At 38.8% G+C, this 21542-nt stretch overlaps 1 protein-coding gene across 6 annotated transcripts in view; it reads left to right on the plus strand.

Moving 5' to 3' along the window:
- The window catches only part of LOC134743873 (reticulon-3-B), a 39160-nt gene that overhangs the window by 4831 nt on the left and 12787 nt on the right, over positions 1 to 21542 (plus strand). For 2 of the 6 annotated variants that reach the window (XM_063677503.1, XM_063677530.1), the window contains exon 2: positions 7181 to 7216. The exons of 2 other annotated variants lie outside the window; for them this stretch is intronic. In XM_063677503.1, coding sequence (XP_063533573.1) covers positions 7181 to 7216 — 36 coding nt within the window. Of the gene's footprint in view, positions 1 to 6949; positions 7105 to 7180; positions 7217 to 21542 lie in introns of those variants that run through there. 2 more of the 6 variants (XM_063677518.1, XM_063677538.1) reach the window with 2 other exon arrangements.

A 21542-nucleotide genomic window follows, 5' to 3' on the forward strand; every position in this document is an offset into this window, starting at 1 on the left:
GTAAATGTATGGAAGTACTTATTCGCCGTGTCTGGGTTTGAGTAATGACTTGAGTATTGTTATGGATCTAAATATATACACTTTACTTCAATATTTTGAATAAAAAGTGTATATTAGTAACCTTACCGGCTCATTCATATTTTTTTATTACCGTAAATATTTTAAGCCCGATTGTTAAGAAATAAACCGGACAAGTGCGAGTCGGACTCGCCCACCGAGGGTTCCGTACTTTTTAGTTTTTGTTGTTATATAGCGGCAGAAATACATCATCTGTGAATCATCCCGTTTTTACCCATTAGATACGGAACCCTAAAAAGGGGTAACATTGTTTCCTAGTGGTGAGCTCAGCTATTTCTATATACTAAGCGCCACTTGCACCATCCCACTAACCCGGGGTTAAGCGGTTAAACCGTTAACCCAGTGTCAAATTGTACTGGTTACCATGGTAACTCCAGGTTTAACCGGTTAACCCCGGGTTAGAGGGATGGTGCAAGTGACCCTGAGTGTGCTTTCCGATTTGGCATAGCTGTTAGGGATCTCAGATACAGTTCTTCTAAGTACCCGACTGCGCTTGGAGCATTTGGAATACACGTGCTGGTCGAAATCTTGACAGATAGATGGGTATTCGTCGTGTGCTGCAGGTGCGGTGACGTCACGTCTATATTTATGTCGTCTGCCGTACCTGCCGTGTCGCGACGGAATGGGACGGAACTACTCCGTTTAGGGAGCCGGTGATATACAGTTATTATTGAGCCTATTATATTATGTATGCGGAAGTAGAAATGCCCCTCGGTATGCGTTCCGTTCGCGATGTAATTTTTTCCATTTGTCATTTAGAACATTGACAATTCAAATCAAGTAGTGAAAGAAATGGGAAATATTTCTGACTGGTTCCTGTCTGAGGAGTGAATACGTAGACCTAGCATTACATAGATGAGCAATACGCGTGCGCCCGTGAGGGACAGAACATACGCAATGCGACAATATGATTGGTCGAGTAGATTTATAGCCCACCATAAACCATACTGAATTTACGGTAGGGAATAAAAAAAATGTGAGACTGTGACAAGGACAAACAATAACAGCGCTTTCTCTGCTACTCCTACTGAAAGATACATAGACTATCCCGTTCGGTCATTTCCGCCCACCCCTCATGCCCGATCCAGTTATACTATATTCATGAGTGAAAAGGATAGGATCATTAGGTAATTTTAGATGCCCAAAACCTCTTCTGAAATTAATGGCATGTAACAAATATATGAACAAACAATCTCTCCATTGCGATATTAGGCCCATGTGATTTAATAAACTTCATGTTTACCGGCGAGCCAACTAGATCAATCTTGAATTGCATTTGTTCGAAATATATGTGTCTGTCACATGACATATGACATGCGCATTGTTAAAGTTGAGGATTCACAGTTTTGACAAATGCGGTGCGATGCTTTAATGGATGTTCTGACAACTTCTTCTTCCTGCCCTTATCCCACGTTATGTGGGGTCGGCACAACATGTTTTTCTCTTCCATTCTCCTCTATCTTTCGTCACCTCAGCACTCACTCCTTTCTTTCTCATATCCTCTTTCACACAATCCATCCATCGCTTTTTGGGTCTACCATACGCTCTCCGTCCATCAACATTCATCCCTAACATTCTTTTGCCTATATGGCATTCATCCCTCCTCATCACATGCCCATACCACGCTAACCTACTGCTTCTTATCTTCTCCGTTACTGGTGCTACTTTCAAACTTCCCCTAATATACTCATTTTTAATCCGATCCTTTCTCGTCACTCAACACATCCATCTCAACATTCTCATTTCCGCTGCGTGCACTCTTCTTTCATCCGTTACTTTCATCGCCCAGCATTCTGATCCATACATTACAACAGGTCTCACGATCGTCCTGTAAATTTTCCCCTTAAGTTTAAGAGGCATTCGTGGATCGCAAGTTGTTCCAGAGACCTGTCGCCATTTCATCCATCCCGCATTTATTCTATTTTTCACGTCACGGTCTATGCGTCCGTCGCCCTGGATCAATAACCCAAGGTACCGGAAGTCGGGGCAGACTGGTAGGGATACACCATCTAAGGCAATATGGGAAAAACTGGATAGACCACCGAAATCGCAGAACATGTGCTCCGTTTTGGTTCTGCTTATTTTCAGTCCCACACTTTCCAGCTTTTCTTGCCATTTTACCAGCCTGCTCTGGACCTCAAGTGCATTATCTCCGACAAGAACAATGTCATCGGCAAACAGCATACACCAGGGTGCCTCCTCCTGTATATTCGATGTCAGAGCATCCATAACCAGGAGGAACAAATATGGACTTAAAGCCGATCCCTGGTGTAAACCTACCGCCACATTGAACTTGTCGGTTACTCCAGCTTCAGACCTGACGTGAGTACTGGCTCTATCATACATCGCCTGAACAAGCCTCACATACTTCTCTGGCATTCCTTTCTCTCTCATAGACCACCACAGAACCTTACGGGGGACTCTATCGTATGCCTTTTCCAGGTCCACGAACACCATGTGCAAGTTCTTTTGCGCAAGTCTGTATTTTTCGCACAGTTGGCGAAGTGCAAATATATCGTCCGTAGCTCCCCGGCCCGGCATAAACCCAAATTGGTTCTGTGTTACCTCACTTTCTTCTCTCATTCGTCTCGCTACCACTTTTTCCCATATCTTCATACTATGTGACATGAGCTTTATTCCTAGATAGTTGTTGCAATCCTGTACATCACCCTTATTCTTAAAAACGGGCACCAGTGAACTGTTGCACCATTCATCAGGGATTTCCTCTTCTTGCAACAACTTATTAAAGAATAAAGTCAGCCACTTCCATCCATCCGCTTTCAGAAACTTCCATACTTCCACAGGTATTCCATCTGGCCCAACCGCTTTCCCATTCTTCATACCTTGCACGGCCATTTTTACTTCTTCTACAGTGATCTCTTTCACCATACCAATGTTATTTCTAGCATTTTCTAGCACTCCACTCCAATCATTCTCTTCGTTCATAAGTTTACTAAAGTAGTTCTTCCAGCGTTCTTGTATACTCTTGTTATCCGTCAAAATCTTTCCTGCTTCGTCTCTCATACATTTCATATGATCTCATACATTTCATAGTATATTAATTATATCAGTATGTTCTGACAACATACTGATATAATTAATATACTATGTTATAACATACTAAATCACATTTACAATCGGGACTATCGCGAATTTATTTTGTTACCTTTATTTACCGACGTTTCGACATAGGTTTCACTGGTCGTGGTCGCGTCTAACTGACGTCCCAGCAAAATGTCAAAACAGAGATTTGTGTGACTACCCGACGAAAAGTGTATGACGAAGTTTGGGGTAGACATCACATTTTCAAACCACCCACTACACAGAAATGTGATTTGTGTTCGAAACGCGAAAGTCTTAAATGTTATAACATACTTTATCACCAGGCAACAAAGTTCGTCTCGGGACTTAGTTAAACATGGTTAAACTATGTTTTATTTATGGCCTTTCTTACAAACACATAAGTCAAAATAACAGGTACAGACAAACGATTCATAGCTAATTCAGGCCAGTAACGCGTTTATGAATAACGAACACTTACACAAACTCCGTGGTTTAATGTTAGGTCGTAAAATGCGAAAACTTCACCTCATCTTTTTTTTTTTATATACCACGTCGGTTGCAATCAAGCATACGGCCCGCCTGATGGTAAGCAGTTACCGTAGCCTTTGGACTCCTGCAACACCGGAGATATTACACGCGCGTTGCCGACCCTTTACCTACAATAATTTATCTACAATAATTATACTAAATTTAAAAATTGATTACTTCCCCGAATCAAAGCACCTAATTATCGTAACTGGCATGAATCATGCGGGTGTAGTGTCATGCGAGGGGAGGGTAAAACAGCCCCTGGCCCCCGCCCTGAGTTCGTGTGATAGTGCCTGACTCACTTGTTGGCTTTATAATAATTGGATACCAAAACTTGTAATGACAGTGTATTAGCAAAAATCGGATATATGTATAAGTAATGGTATATACCTGAACTACATGTAGCTTCCTGAATTGCCCTCTGTATTGGGCGTAAATATTGAAAACACGATTCTCACAGATCCTGTTTTTTTGGGTTCTTTCAACTGAGAATCACTTTTGGGACATTTTTTTATCATCAGTATTGAATATGTCCTGATGATAAAAAAATGTCCCAAAAATTTGTATGAAAATTGTACATTGTACGTCACGCACATGTGAAAAAAATTCACACTAAAACGTGACGAGTGGGAATGGACATTTTGCTACCTGCTACCTACTATTTATTGCTAGCCTGGGTCGTACCTACTGGTCACAAATTGTATAACGTTGATGTCTGTGGTTGTTACTTTATGATTCATAGATCCTGAACACATACAACACCCTAAACATACTTAACACCCTGATAAACATAACTTATTATTTTCCTTCAATTTAAATTTAGGTAGAGGAAATTTTTTATACTAATAGTCTCGTGGACGTGAGGCATCCTTTTCGCCCATTTCGGGCCATTCCTATTTACCGTCAATTCTTAATTCTAAATAAACAAGGAAGAACAAACAGGAAGGATGCTTAAATCTTCCGAGTTTTCGTTTACTGTTTCTCCTACGTGTTATGTAAAAAAAAATTTCAATTTGTCATAACAATTGTCAAAAGTTAAATCTAGAAAATGTGGTTTATTAGTAGGTTGACATTCACACTCCTCGAACTAAGCTGTATATACGTTTCCACGGCCTCATAAGTTTCTTCACGATCTTATTTTTATTTGATCTTTATTGCAGGAAACTAGTTTGGCACTCATCCATGATTCACTAATTATAAAACTTCCAAAATTTCGAATTATTCCTCGATTCCTGTGTCATCGTAATCACGAATATTGTGGTGTATGTTCATTCATTCATACAGTTCATATACTCTTATGGTATGTTTTGGGCGATGCCGAAACCACCGAAACACAATCAACTTTGGTTGATATTGTTGAAGTTGTTTTTAGGTTATCTTTCCATCGCATCCACATGCAATGCAATGCAATGGCATCTGTGTACTGATGTCCCATGGAAAGTTTGCAAAATAGCGAAATTTCTACAAGAGAAAAACAGAAAAAATTGACATATTCTTTTATGGAGTTGGAAATTGAAATTTTCCGTTTCTAAAATTATATCGCTGAAATTTTCTAGAAAATTCTGAGATCCTTTTCAACTTAGGAAATTTTCCACAATCGCACATCTGTGTATTGATCGCTCCTAAAGTATCTGAGTGATACTATAATAGTTATAATTATAAAATAGGCACATAACAATAACGTCTCTATTTTTATTTTCGTATATATTATACATATCTCAATGTCTCTACAAATTCACCACCAAAAGTTATTTTCCAGGAATATTATATTTCGGCCATCATTTTTCCTTACAAATTACACAGCCATTGGTGTTAACATTTCATATGCCAATTCCAGGAAAATGTAGATTTTAAATGTAAAAATAATCTCACATTTCACAAGCAAATACTTGATTGACTACATAAACATTTTTAGCAAAACTGACTTTACGAAAAAGTGCTGATATTTTATGATTATCATCGGTATTTTAGCAGTACGACTTTACCAAATGGTGCTTTCTGAAAGCATATCCAACAATCACGATGGCTAGGTATAGGATTTGAATGACGATGATGACAATTGGACCACCTGTAAATTTTAACCAAAAAACTGAAAACAAGAAACACGATCCAGCCGTTTTCGAGAAACGTAAAAAAGAAGAAAATAAACATAGACCCTGAAGAATTAGAATTAGAACCTCCTTTTAAAATTCGGCTAAAAACAGCATGTACTCGTATCGCAGATCCCTCCCATCCATCTCCAATCCATCCAGCCAGTCGTTTTTGGTTTCTTGTGAATTCCTTTTAGGCTTGAGATAACCACTTTTTTAGGCGCTCCACATCAAAATACTGTTAATGAAGTATTACGTTAGGTATTTATATTAATAACAGTTGCAAGTACTGATAGATAAAACTAAGTCTGAGACAAGTTGTCTCAGACTTAGTTTCAGACAACCAATTGTCTTAATATCAACATGCAGTTGACGAAGCACGTGTTTCCTACAAAGGTTGCATTGTATTGTCTCGGTTACATATGTGTTGTGTTGTGTGTATGGTAATTTACGTCGTCGATCTTCATATAACATTGCTACTGCACATGACTGACCTTTTCTCTTGTCAGTCAAGTTCAAGCAAGGAAGGTTATAGGAATTGAAATTCCTGCGTACCTAATGAAGGTATATAGTAAGCTCGTCAGTAGAATGTTATGCGGTAATCTCTGATAAGCAATGTGTCGACGCGCATTAAGTGATTAAGTAAAGCTACATATTTAACGCAGCATCAAGGCCGGGTGAGTCACCGGCAGACAACAGGACAAGGTCGATGCGATGATGTCTCGCAATCTGTCTGCGACAGGGAATGGGAGAGCGGCCAGCACTAGCCATTATTGTGGCCCTATTTAGGCATTAATCGGTCAGGACCCTAGATTGTTTATCTGCGGGCGGCTGACCCTTGACAGCAGTGCCGCTTGACAATTTGTCTACGACTTGACTCGCTAGGCTTTGGGTGCTATTGTATCTATGTACAGTCGCCATCAGATATATCGGACCGGCCAAGGTGTTCACAAATATCTGAACAAAGCATCTGTGATCAAGACGTTCAAAACTGCATGTTCAGATGTTTTCGAGCACCTTGGCCGCTCCGATAAATCTGATGGCCCCTGTAGGGCTGGGGGATTTCACGAATGTATTGTATGCACGCTTCCCAACTAACCGATTTCGCAACTAACACCTGTTAATGCAAGCGCATGCACCGGCGGGTGGTGGTGCTGGGCAGGGCGAGGGTGCACGGGACGCATGCGCGGGCGGGGCGCGGCGGCGCGCCAGTGGTGCCAGTATCGACGCGAGAGTCTGGCGCGCCGCGCGTGTCACCCACACCCGCCGTACTGTAGAGCGCGCGTTACGTAAAACGCGGCCATGGCGGATTCCGGGCCTACCCTGTGCTCTGTTCTCAACCCCCGTAAGTGCCCGACGGCCCGCTTCGCTCGCTTGCCTCTGTCGCGACTAACCCGCTAACTCGCAGCCTTCTCTTGCAGATGCTTGGTTCGACCCGCAGAGGCTGCATCCCGAAGGTGAGTCCAGAGCGGAGGGCAGAAATAGGAGGACCGCTTAGGTCGGCGCGCCGCCAAGTGGGCCGCCGCCCGGGAGCGCTCGTCGCGCCCCGTGTACTGTGACCCAGTGACCGACGGCGCCGGTGTTGTGAGCCCAGTGTTGACAGTGCACAGTGTCCCCTGAAGCCCCCGGTTCCTCTCATGAAGTCCCATCCATCACACATGACACACGTTTCGCGCTGTCGCAGACCGATATATAACCTCGCGTGTCACTCCGACGTGCCCGACCTCATTCAAACACTTGCGATTATCATTCAGCGCTCTGCTTGTCACGGTGATAGGTACAATGTACATCGAAAATTCCATTGTTAAACGATACAGATGTAAACCACATGTCAGTTTCCATAGCCCAGTTCAGTATGGGGATCATTAAACTTTGGCTAGTATCTGCCAAAATATTTTGGCGCTTAAAAATGTTACTATCCGGTATTCCTCGTTGAGGTTGTTGCCTCCTTGTATTTATATCTGTCCTAATGCCTAACGTGCGAAGGACGCCACTGTCCCCGCAATGCGGAACCGGGCTTGGCCGCCGGAATCCTCGACCAATTCATAAATTCCTTCAATATGTACTTAGTTTGTTTCGAAATTATCGCCCAATGTAATTCGCGCACGCGCGCTCTCATCTGGCAAACTTCAGCTCTGCCAAGATCAAATTAGACTAATTTCGAACTGACATTGACGCCTAAACAATACAAACTGTCGCGAGTGACCCGTCCCTTGTAGATAACTTGTGTACTCATTTATAGAATAAGCGAGCAATTAGTGAGGGCAGGAGGGCTCGGGAAGATTCAGGTCGGGCCGTCATGCGCGGTCCGTTGTGTACAGGACAACGAATTTTGCTTCTGTCAATGATTGTCGAATGTGTATTGTCTATAGTTTGCATGATTTGCATGTTAATTTGTTATTATAATCACGGTTGTGGTATAACTGTTTGACCCTTAAAAGTCTCGTGAAGATTGTACCTAGTCAGTTGCCAAAGTTCGGGTTTAATAAGCTATTGTATTGACTAATGCGATTCTCTTTTAATACCCGACACTTACGTCTACGATACGCTGGGTCTAATTAAATTAGAAGCGAATGTGCTCTGATGTCATGTAGGCCAGACGAGGGCGAGCAAGCAAACATGTAGTCTATCTCGTCCGTATAGGGTTGCGATTACGATGCTATTCCCTCATTGTTTCCGCTTGTACCTGATGATAACTACTACTGTTGCACCACGAAACAAGATCCGGCCTCGGAACTCGGAAGGCGCGGTGCTTGCATCCCATCTCTTGTATATAATCTGATCACATCGGCCTTTCCTTGAGACCTCAAAGCTGAGATTTCGTGGAAATTACTTACCTAAAGTGACCCTCGAACTTTTTTAAAAACTATTTAGTCAGACAGAGCTTCGTATTTGAATTCATTGGCCATTTTGCTTGATAGTTTATTAAGTAGTAACGTCCTGAAGCGCCTCAATTGTATAAGGATGTTGAAGTAACATACCTATTAGACGAGATTTATGCGCAGTAAAAGCAAGCATAATATGTTTTGTGGTGTTATTGAGGTTTAGAGTATTAACATACGACGATAAACATTTTACATTAGAATTAATTTCTTACCTACCTATTTATAGCCCACTTCAATTGCCTTTTCACTTTAGTACCTATTTGTCTTTAGTACCATAGTGTCCATAGTATAACTAGGCAATAACCATGCCATATGATTACCTGTCAGGCTGTCACGTGTTTTCGACGCGTCCATTGGTTTGCAAATTAACTAAAGTTCTACTAACTAAACATTGGTTAATCATTTCATTAAGCTACTAACTGGATTAGGGTTGGGCAGGGTTTGGGGTACAACTCTTCATTTGTTCCATAGCACTAGAAATCCTTCAAGTATAAAGTCTTCATATGATTCGGAAAAATTAATCACAGTTACTACAAATACTACAAAGGTTAGGTTACTATAAAGGTTAGGTTGACAAACTAGGCCTCAACATAACATCAAGCTAGGTAGTTAGAGGCCAGATGAGTCGCTTTCCGCGTCCGTCGACTATCGGTACAATAGCTATCTATATCTACCACCAAGACACGCTGATAACACGTGTTGCTGATACTTGTGGCCAAACGTTTTTATCGTGATTCCTGTCCCGTGGGACCCGATAGCCGACACGTGTAGGTTTTAGGTATTTGTGTCGAAAATGTCGAAAGTCGAAAGGTATTCGATGTCGAAGATGTATACTACTCGGAAACAACATCATGTGATAGGTCTCATGGAAATAGTTTTGGTGAAGATATAAAAGGTACACTAACAACTGAAGTATCCTTACTATCCTTCATACATTTTTACAGTCAATATGTTTTCTGCATCGCATGGATGCGATTCGCATCCTGCTGCGCATCGTTACTGGTGAATTTCCAATATGACTTGGAACTCCAGTAGCCGTTTAAGAAGTGTAACACTCTTACGGTAGATGTCGCTAGGGTTAATATAATTATGGTGGAAATATTCACTGTATTAAGTAAGGTCTTGGTAGCTCAGATGGCAGAGCACTGGGCTAGGGATCCAGTGGTCGTGGGTTCCTAGTGCCACCCAAGACCCGAATTTTTCCACTTTTATTTTTTTTCCAAACAAAACAAATTTGCTTATAGAGATGACCTTGATCCATGGTTTGACCCAAAGAACGTTACAATTACAACACAACGAATTATGAATACTTAGGTACAAATACTTTGTTATACACCTATCAAAAATCAGACAAAACTTATAAGTAAAAACAACAAATGAGCAATTAGCTTATTAATTGTGCTTACTATTTTAAGACATACGTATCGACATTCACACTTTATCACTTTCCTCCATGTCAACAACATTTATCAGCGCTCTCAGACTACAAACTAAACAGTCTGATAAATATGTTGACGTGATCGCCTTGATTAAGTGCGTATCTTTTTTTAAGTGAACACATGTTCGTTTGTTGCTAATCATCATGATTCAAGAGAAGTTATATCCTATGAAATATTACCGTAGCAATACGGAAATATTACGGAAGCAGTTACCGTAGCCTATCGACGCCTGGAACTCCAAAGGCGTTACATGCGTGTCCCTAACACTCCGCACCCTCGTTGAGCTCTGGCAACCTTACTCACCGGCAGGAACACCACACTAAGGGTCTAGTGTTATTTGGCTGCGGTTTTTTGTAAGGTACTTCCCCAGTTGGGCTCGGCTCTAGATCTGGAATGACATCCGCTGTGCTGTGCCCTACCACACAAAGCGAGATGATATTTACAGTGCCCAATGCCTCTCTTTTGGACGTAGTTTAAGGACAAATCCGGGTCCAATGTATGTTACATATTTGGTATTAGGTAAAAAGTAAATCATTGGTTATAATGCAGACAGGGTTTCATCGTTGTTTTCGTTAAATTTGACACTTTCGTGGAAGGACGTGACGGTCACATTGCACTATCGTTTTCTAATTTTAGCTCCACTGATTGCTGTTTATACTGATGACGTTGAATTTAAATTGAGACCGTGTTTTTGTTCGCTAATGTAATGGGCCTTGTTAAAGACCTTGTCTCAACCTATTGTTAGGGTTCCGTACACAAAGGGTAAAATCGGGACCCTATTACTAAGACTCCGCTGTCCGTCTGTCTGTCACCAGGCGGTATCTCAGGAACCGTGAAAGACAGATAAAATTTTCACAGATGATGTACCTATATTTCTGTTGCCGATATAACAACAAATACTAAAAACAGAATAAAATAAATATTTAATTGGGCTCCCATACAACAAACGTGATTTTTTGCCGTTTTTTGCGTAATGGTACGGAACCCTTCGTGCGCGAGTCCTATTCACACTTGGCTGGTTTTTTACTTAAGATTTATTTTACTGATACAAGGTAGCCAAATTTTCATCGTTACGATAACGTTTCGCCTTGCCTGTGCAATCTTTCGCCGCCTGTTTATCTTTATGATCGCAAATTCGATGTGATAATTACATTATTTATTGGGTTTCCTCGTAATGTTTGACTTATAAGTTAGTGGAAAGTTATGCAAGTCGTCCGCACCGTCAAATTTCGGATTATTTAAACTGAATAGATGGGAAAATTCGCATACTTTCTGAAGGAGTATCCGTCTCCCATTGCTCGGAAGTGGCCGGTATATTTAGCGACAAGGACGGCGCCATTGTATTTCTATTCGTAATGAATTTAGTTTAAACTGTTGGTCGTTGGCTGGTGACAGACTAACTGATGCTATCAAAGTACACCTGCCGCGTCACAATGTGGACCGAAAATTAAACGTAGTAATAAAAAATTTGGCCATGGGTATCTGTATTTAAATGAAATAAATACATAATTATACATATTACACAAATTGATTAAGCCCCACAATAAGCTCAATAAGGCTTGTTTTGTGGGTACTTAAACAGCGATATATAGGTATAAATACTAAAATACATAAAAAACACCCTTGTCTCAAGAACAAATATGTGACATTTTCAACCAAAAGGTACGTCATTGTCGCTTGTCAATAAGATTGATTTCAAACTGAAGCTATATGGAAATAGCGCCTTATTGACAACCGACAATAAGTACCCTTTTGTTTGGGAATGGCACATGTTCGTGCTCATCGCACAAATAAATGCCCTTACCGAGATTTGAACCCACAGGACCATCGCCTTCATAGGCAGGACTTCGTAAGCCTCACGGGTCGTCCAAAAATGCATAGTACAATCATCAACAAACATCAGGGTTTCCGCAGGCTTTCTATTTATTAAAATACTTACACCATTGAAATCACAAAATCATTGAAGACATATTTTCTAAAATTCTATTTCCTTTATACATAAAATAAACTACAGTTCCATTAAATTGTCCATTGTTCTTAGTTTACCTCCTGCCGGGCTAGCACATGATTGGCGCGAGAGTATCTCGCCGCGACATAGACCACCCGTCCCCCTTTAATTCATACAGTTAGTAAAAGACGGGTAGTCTATCTCGCGGCGAGATAATGTCGCGTCAATCATGTGCTCGGCCTACTGTTGTGACTTGAAACCGTCTTGTTGACATAACAATATCGAGTTTTATTTAATAATTAACTTAAAACTTATAGTTACTTATCACTTATTGACAACTTTTGTTTAAACATATTAAGTTACAGTGGGCTGTCTCGCTTGAAACAGTTGATACGCGTACCCAATAACAACATCTTGCTACCTAATTTATTTACAAAATATTTTATATCTATACTTCTACTGCCATAGCAGTTTAACTCCCTAAAGGGGCCCACTGACTATTAGTCCTCCGGACGATATCGGCCTGTCAGTTAGAACAAAAATTTGACTGTTCAACTGACAGGCCGATATCGTCCGGCGGACTGATAGTCAGTGGGCCCCTAAATATTGTTTACAACACCTTATCTCAGGAATTTTCTGATCTAATAATTGGCGCCAGCGCTAAATACTAACTAACTAAACAAAATTTTACAGAAGGGACTGCCATCTGATCTGAAGCCAAAGTAAATACAGGATAGGTCTAAACTCCCGCATAGACGGAATTACATTGTAACTGCGATTCACTTTCGTTACGTCGATTATGCGCAACAGTTGCGTGGACTCCACTCATGCGCAGACCGATTTTCTTTAGTCTGTTTTTGGCATTCCTGAATAATGTTTTGCTACTTTGTAGGTCGCACGCGTCGATAGTACCGAGATATTACCTTAAGTCTATGTATTCGGGCGTTTTCTAAAATAAATATTGAAACCTGATTCTTTCAAATCTGGACATTCTTGGGCTCATTCTACTCAGAATCGACACCATTCTCCATCATGCCATCAAAAAAAGAGGTCCCAAAATGTCCATTCCGTTACGTCACGTTTTAGTGTGATTTCTTTTAACTATTATGTGCGTGACGTAGTGGAATTTACAATTTTCATACAAATTTTTGAGACACTTTTTTTAATCATCAGGATTGAGTTGAAATAATCCAAAAACACCAGGGTCTGTGAGTTTTCAATATTTATTTTATAAAACGCAATTTTTTCAGTTTCATTCCTATTATCGATATGTTTTATGGGGATATAGTAGGTGTTATTTACACATCAAAAAGGACATTAGGTACTTCTGCGATATAACTAATTAGTTTCTTAGATAAGCGGTCAAATTTGTATGCAACGAGCCACATTATTTCTGAGCTTTACATACATTTCTGGGATAAAGAATCAATGTGTATGTTTAATCAGCGAGCTCTTTTATCTATACTGGTTAACTCTTGCATTCGGCTCTCGGCTCTCGGAGCGCCGTAAGCGATTTTACTAACTGGACACGGCAAAAAACAAAGGAAAGTAAGTAAATGCTACATTAGCAATTACACGAGTTACTTTGTGCATAGTGCTGTTACAGTGTTAAGTTGATTGAAATCCACATTATACATACACGTAATAGACTAGAATTGCTTTGCTAACGTAATTCTTAATTCTGATGTCGGTTTAAATATCAAAGTATGTACCACCAGCCACTTGTAACTTGTAAGTAACACCGTGGAACAGAACATCAATACTTACACTTACTTACCTAAATATGTGTAGATTGAGATGTAGATGGTTGTTGATGGAGATTTTTTTTATCAAATGTGATAAATCTGACTGTATTGTTGATGTAGGCTATAATAGTTATTTGTTTTATAAGGGGGCAAAGTTGTTGAAACCCTCGTTCTAATATAATACCCGATTTTCGAGTAAGTATGGAATCCAAAATCGAAAAGTGGAATGTTGAGCGTTGTAAGGGCTTCAAGGCTTAAACTACTTTCCACTGATGAAGCACACAATTTTTCACCACACCACCGCGAGGAAAATACTAACTGTAAAACATTAAAAATCCAAATGAACGCTATTAAATATTTATCATTCAAAATCATCACTTAGAAGTCAATTCTACCAGCCAACATGAGGGAAATACTCAAAATTTGAATGAAATTACTCTTCTGGATAAAAAGCAACATACTCAACAGTTTTTGAAAAATAAAGAAAGCCTTTACGGGTTGGTAAAATGCGCTTCGTGTATAATTTTGTATTAACTAACAAGGTTGTTATTTTTATTTTTTACACAATTAAAGTTTGCCGGAACAGCATAGATGTGATTTCGAGATCCGTAACAGCTGCGTATTCTGAGATCTCATTAAAAACTGGTCAGTGAGCTAAACTGTCGCCAGCGCTATGTAAGCGATGAAAACATGCACGTTTTCTTGGCTTGGGCTAGGTCAGTGCCTCAGAACGACCGGACTGGTTCTGCAGCGTGATGTGGATAAAAATGTATTTATAATAAGACTTAGTCATTTACAAGTACTAGTATGTACCTGTCTTAAGGGGCCCACTGATTACCAGTCCGCCGGACGATATCAGCCTGTCAGTTAGAACAAAAAGTTGACAGATCCGAACAACTGACAGGCCACTGGCCAGACTGCAGGCGGGCTGGTAATCAGTGCGCCCCTTTAAAACAATGATCTCTTCTTCCTACCCTTATCCCACGTTATGTGGGGTCAGCACATGTTTTTTTCTTCCATTCTCCTCTATCTTTCGTCACCTCAGCACTTACTCCTTTCTTTCTCATATCCTCTTTCACACAATCCATCCATCGCTTTTTGGGTCTAACATACGCTCTCCGTCCATCAACATTCATCCCTAACATTCTTTTGCCTATATGGCATTCATCCCTCCTCATCACATGCCCATACCACGCTAACCTACTACTTCTTATCTTCTCCGTTACTGGTGCTACTTTCAAACTTCCCCTAATATACTCATTCTTAATCCGATCCTTCCTCGTCACTCCACACATCCATCTCAACATTCTCATTTCCGCTGCGTGCACTCTTCTTTCATCCGTCACTTTTGTCGCCCAGCATTCTGATCCATACATTACAACAGGTCTCACGATCGTCCTGTAAATTTTCCCCTTAAGTTTAAGAGGCATTCGTGGATCGCAAGTTGTTCCAGAGACCTGTCGCCATTTCATCCATCCCGCATTTATTCTATTACAATTAAAACCCCCCTTTAAAACAATGCAATTGTTAGTATTGGTACTATTTTGGCTAACTTGTCGGTTGTCAATAAGATGCAAATTTAATCGTCTTTTTGTCAACCAGCAATGACGTTAGTCTCGGTCTCGGACGTCTGAACAACTACGACTCTTCACATTTCCTGCCGACGGAAATATTCCAAAATTTCAAAATTTTCCACGTGGAAAGATCTCGAAAACTTCTCCCAATTTAGTATGTGGAACGAAATTTCATCTTTCTGTAATGGAAATTTCATTTATTTCTTGGAAAAATTTCCATATTTTTCCGTGAACTTCTCCAACTTATTGGACAATGATTTATACGTACCTATATAAAGTACACTAGAAACAACAAAGAAAAAAACATACAAAAAAGTATAAGTTAGGTAGATCGTTTGTTTACTCGCGTAATGTACGGTAATTAAATACTGAGTAGGTATATGCTGGGTGGGTCTCCGTCTCCGCACTGCGTAAATGTATGTACCTCACGTCTGTATCAACAGATACAATTAACAGAATATTAGGTAGTTGACCTTGATCGCATTGAATTAAGGTCTACAAATCTTCCATCTCTATTGGTTTAGTGGGTGGATATGGTAAACAAATCAGCACAAACTTTGGTAAAAGTAGGTTTTTGGACAAGGATTCTTTCGAAAATGTTATTTCACGAGTTTTATGTTTTTGGAATGGCTATTTGTAGATTTAGTGGTTTGTTCTTTAACGTTTAACATTGTTTGCTGCAGTAACGTAGAGGCACCAATGACCGACAAGAACCAATAACCGACACTTTTTAGGGTTCCGTACCCAAAGGGTAAAGATAAAGATCTTTATTATTAAAGTAGGCATATTACAACGTCAAGTAAAGCTACGCCGGCTCTAACCCTACACCTCTGCCCCGAGAAGATTTAAATCCTCCCTCAATTGGAGGAGGGTATCCCAATATGCGACCGGCAACAAACTCGGCGGGACACATCTTTTCAAAACAATACATCTTGTAATTTATATGCATTACGAGTAAATAAGAAAAAAATACAATTTAAATTACTATTATTCATGCAATTACATACTGTAGGTATTTTTCTTTATAAAAACGGGACCGTATTACTAAGACTCCACTGTCCGTTTGTCTGACATACATGATAGACAGCTAGACAACAAACGTGATTTTTTTTTGCCGTTTTTTGCGTAATGTTACGGAACTCTTCGTGCGCGAGTCCGACTCGCACTTGGCCGGTTTTTTTTTTACCTTAGAAAGTAAGTATAGGAAACCAATTTTTTAACTTCGCAACACTGTGCACTAGAGAGCACACCTGTTGACTGGCACCCACTGAAATTTAAGCGAAATCCGTCTTTTTGTTTGAAAATGGCAACGTGAAAATCCAGTGCGGCTAGAGATCTGTTGAAAATAACAGAATTTCTTATAGAAACTGGTAGCTGTCGATAACTAAGTGTTGGTTACTGGAGATTTAGTGTCGATGAATAGAGATCTACCTATACACTTTTTTCTTTTTTTGGCGTTTCTTCTATAGTTCTATAGTTCTATAGTTATAGTTTCTGTTTATAGTTGATAAAAATAATACACTCTTGATAAGTCTCAAGAATATACCTCACCATACTCAATCGTTACTTAATTTTGGCTTAATGATGACTAAATCACTCTTAATTTTATAGAGAACCCCACTATCTCCTTAAAGTGTCGATAATTGGTGCCACTACTTTACTACTACACAATTTCATATTATAATTTTACTATTGCCTTTTAGAAGTTTTTGCTATAAGTTTTTCGTATAGGCAGTAATAAGACCCATTTTAAGGATGTCGGTTGTTGATGTGTAATTTAAAACCTCTTGTGTAATTTCTGCTAATTTTAATTCATATTTTTCTTATTTACATCAAGAAATAAACGTAACGGGATTATAATCAGAACGAAACGAATCCTAGTTTCAATGGCGCCTGAACGAGACAAAAGCATAACCTGCCATTGTTTTCCAAAGATCCGTTAGGTGCTTTTTAAACCTAAATTAATGAGACACTGATTCTCATTATTAAGTAGTTATGAAGTTTTCAAACAAAACGCACCTTAATACGCAAGCTACAAGTAGTCATACTTGTTATGAACAAAATGCTGCACTTCATGATAAAAGCAAGACGCTTTGCACAGTGATAGTAAGGACCAAACTGAGCGATTTGACCCGCAGCAGCGGCAGTTTCACCCCTTAGGAACAGAGATGGCGCCACTTCTTTAAAAAATATTTCAAAAAATTCTACAAGCTAAATCAATGAACCGATTTAAATGTTTAATATCTCAAATGAAAGCTTATTATATACGTTACTTTTAAAAAAATACTCAAAAAATATATACTGAATACTTTTGACAAGAAACGGCATCTTAAGTTTTTTTTTTACTCGATTGATAGTTTTTACTTGATTTCTCAAAAAAAATGTATGGAACATGAATAGTTTAATACATGTGCATATTACTGAATAAACAACAAGTATTATACAAAAAACTCGACACCGATACCTCTCATACTTCACGAAATATGAAAGTTTGAATGTGAGTGTAAATTTCTTCAAAATATATTTCAAAAAATTCTACAAGCTAAACTATTTGACCGATTTCAATGTTTAATATCTAAAATAAAAGCTCATTATATACATTACTTATAAAAAAATACTAAAAAAACATATACTGAATACTTTTGGCAAAAAACGGCATCTTAAGTTTTTTTTTCTTACTCGATTGATAGTTTTTACTTGATTTCTTAAAAAAAAAATATGGAACATGAATAGTTTAATACATATATATATTACTGAATAAATATCAAGTATTAGAAAAAAAACCCGACACCGATACCTTTTATTCTTCACGAAATATTTAAGTTCAATTATGCACGCTCTTACAAATAAATTTATTTAAAAGAAATCTTCAACCGCAGTAAGTGCACTGATTTTAATATGAAATGTCCCAATTTAGTTTAATAAATAAAAATAAATAAATAAAACCTGAATAAAGTTTTCTCCTGGTGCTGAATTACAAAAAAAAATATAACAAAATAGAAATTATTTTTATTTAAAGTGACTACATTCGTAAACAAAAAACTTAAATGTCCTTTTCGGGTTCACCGGTAGATGTAGAACTGAAAAAGAAAAGTCGTTTTGAAGGACTCGTACCCAGGGACCGAACAACCCTTTCCGCGATAAAACCCTTTCAATGGGCGACACTTAAACACGGCTAACACATTGAAAGACTTTCCCTTTTGAACTGCAAGCCCATTCATACCCTTACCTTTGACTAACCCTTACCGAAAAGCTAACCAAAAATAAGGCTAGCTCTTAATAAGGATTACCCTTATCTTTAAGCGCTTTTTATAAAGGTTTCCCTTTGCGTGAAAGAGACAGGATTAGTATATATCTACGGTAGTGTATGAAAATACGTGCCTAGTCAAAGAACGCCGCCGTCGCCGCCGACGATCGCTCATATTCGAAGTAATGTGTGCTTTATGAACAAGGTAGACGACTTAAATTAGCACGCTTATATGCTAAAAGGGAAGCCCTTTATAAGGCTAACCCTTATAAGCAATATGCAAGGTGTTGGTGAGCGGATGATAAGGGTTTTGTAAGGGTATTTGGGCTACCGATTACTCAAATGTGGTAGCTTTATATAAGGGTTTTTAAAAGCAAAACAAAGGGTTTTGTCTGGCAAAGGGTATGGTGAGTTAAGCCTTATGCAATACCCTTATAAAACCCCGATAAGGGATAGCGGGCCGGTTCCTGCTCGTACCATTCCAATACTACAAAATCACCGATCATACATGAACTGGTTGCTGTAGATTACTGTTGAATTATTTTTGTGCCTGTAGATTACTGCTGAATTATTTTTGTGCCTAGCTGATTACCATTAAACCTATAATTTTGTGCCAAACCTATAATCAGTGGTCAGCAACTCAGCATGCAAAATAACCCTGGATTGAAAATTACATTAATTTTGATTTGTACAGCCACCTTTGCATGATTTACACTGGGCTGTGCATGGTAAGCTGACGCGACGACAGTCGACACCCACAACGCATAGTTTCGCAGCCAGATGGTCCAAGAGGCTTAATTGCGACCAAATCGCTGTAACTGCCGACAATTCTGCAGTGCAACTCTCTTTTTCCTTAGTCCATCCTTAAGAAGATGTACATGGTATGGAAACTTCTGGTTCCAGGGGAGCGTTTCCCCATGTATGGCCCGCTTGGTAAGCTGCTCGAAGTGCATGTTTATAGAGAGCAGCTGATGTAGGTGGCAGGCTTGTCACAAGCTTGTTTTTTGAAATTGTAACTATAGCAAAGCAATAACATAAATCTAGGGTTACTCCACCAGCCACTGTAATCAGTTTGACATATACTCACAAATAAAAACACTTTGAACTTTGAACTCTGAACTTTGAACTTTATACTAAAATTAAAATATGTAGGTACACACCTAACAACTGACAAAATCAAAAACTTAAAAGTTGACGTACTCCTATTTTCCCGTCTTTTTATAGTGGCCAGAGAAAGGCAGCTGGATCTGAACGAATTCTTCTAGTACGAAAACCAAATTTGTCCACCTTCGTTGTCAGTCAATGGAGGGCTTCGTTCAGGGAACAAATCTCTCGGCCAATTTCAAAGCAGATGATTTGGCCGAGAAATTGGAACCTGCCTACCCTGCCACCTACATCATGCACTTCGAGCAGCTTACCAAGCGGGCTATATATGTGGGGAAACGCTCTGAAACCAGAAGTTTTCATACCATGTCCATCTTCTTGGGGATGGACTTAGGAAAAAGAGAGTTGGACTCCAGAAATGGTCGGCAGTTACAGCGATTTGGTCGCAATTAAGCCTCTTGGACCATTGTGGCTGTAAATCTGGCTGCGAAACTATGCGTTGTGGGTATCGTCGCGTCAGCTTACCATGCACAGCCCAGTGTAAATCATGCAAAGGTGGCTGTACAAATAATAAGTAAGTTAATGTAGTTCTCAATCCAGGGTTATTTTGCATGCTGACCACTGATTATAGGTCTGGCACAAAATTATAGGTTTAATGGTAATCAGCTAGGCACAAATATAATTCAACAGAAGCCCTTTGTGACCAGAGGGCTGGTCACTATTTCGCGCAGCGCATCAGCATAGCTATACAGCGCGGAAATGCGGCCAGCCTTCTGGGCACCCTACCACACGACCGAGACCTAGGTCAGATTTTTTATTTGTAAGTTTTTTAGTTTAGGTCATTATGTTTTTAGCTCACTTTATTGTTTTCATAGAAAATTAAAATTAAAATTCAACAGTAATCTACAGCAACCAGTTCATGTATGATCGGTGATTTTGTAGTATTGAAATGGTACGAGTGCTTTAAAACGACTTTTCTTTTTCAGTTCTACATCTACCGAAGAGGACATTTAAGTTTTTTGTTTACAAATGTAGTCACTTTAAATAAAAATAATTTCTATTTTGTTATATTTTTTTGTAATTCAGCACCAGGAAAAAACTTTATTTAATTTTTATTTATTTATTTTTTATTTATTAAAATAAATTGGGTGATTTCTTTTCATATGACACATTTCATATTAAAATCAGTGCACTTACTGCGGTTGAAGATTTCTTTTAAATAAATTTATTTGTAAGAGCGTGCATAATTGAACTTAAATATTTCGTGAAGAATAAAAGGTATCGGTGTCGGGTTTTTTTTTATAATACTTGTTATTCATTCAGTAATATATACATGTATTAAACTATTCATGTTCCATAATTTTTTTTTTAAGAAATCAAGTAAAAACTATCAATCGAGTAAGAAAAAAAACTTATGATGCCGTTTTTTGCCAAAAGTATTCTGTGTATGTTTTTTGAGTATTTTTTTATAAGTAATGTATATAATGAGCTTTTATTTTAGATATTAAACATTGAAATCGGTCAAATAGTTTAGCTTGTAGAATTTTTTGAAATATATTTTGAAGAAATTTACACTTACATTCAAACTTTCATATTTCGTGAAGTATGAGAGGTATCGGTGTCAAGTTTTTTGTATAATACTTGTTGTTTATTCAGTAATATGCACATGTATTAAACTATTCATGTTCCATACATTTTTTTTGAGAAATCAAGTAGCAACTATCAATCGAGTAAAAAAAAAACTTAAGATGCCGTTTCTTGTCAAAAGTATTCAGTATATATTTTTTGAGTATTTTTAAAAAAGTAACGTATATAATAAGCTTTCATTTAAGATATTAAAC

This window comes from Cydia strobilella, chromosome 1 (assembly GCF_947568885.1).
Source record: "Cydia strobilella chromosome 1, ilCydStro3.1, whole genome shotgun sequence".
NCBI classification, from domain to species: Eukaryota; Metazoa; Arthropoda; class Insecta; order Lepidoptera; family Tortricidae; genus Cydia; species Cydia strobilella.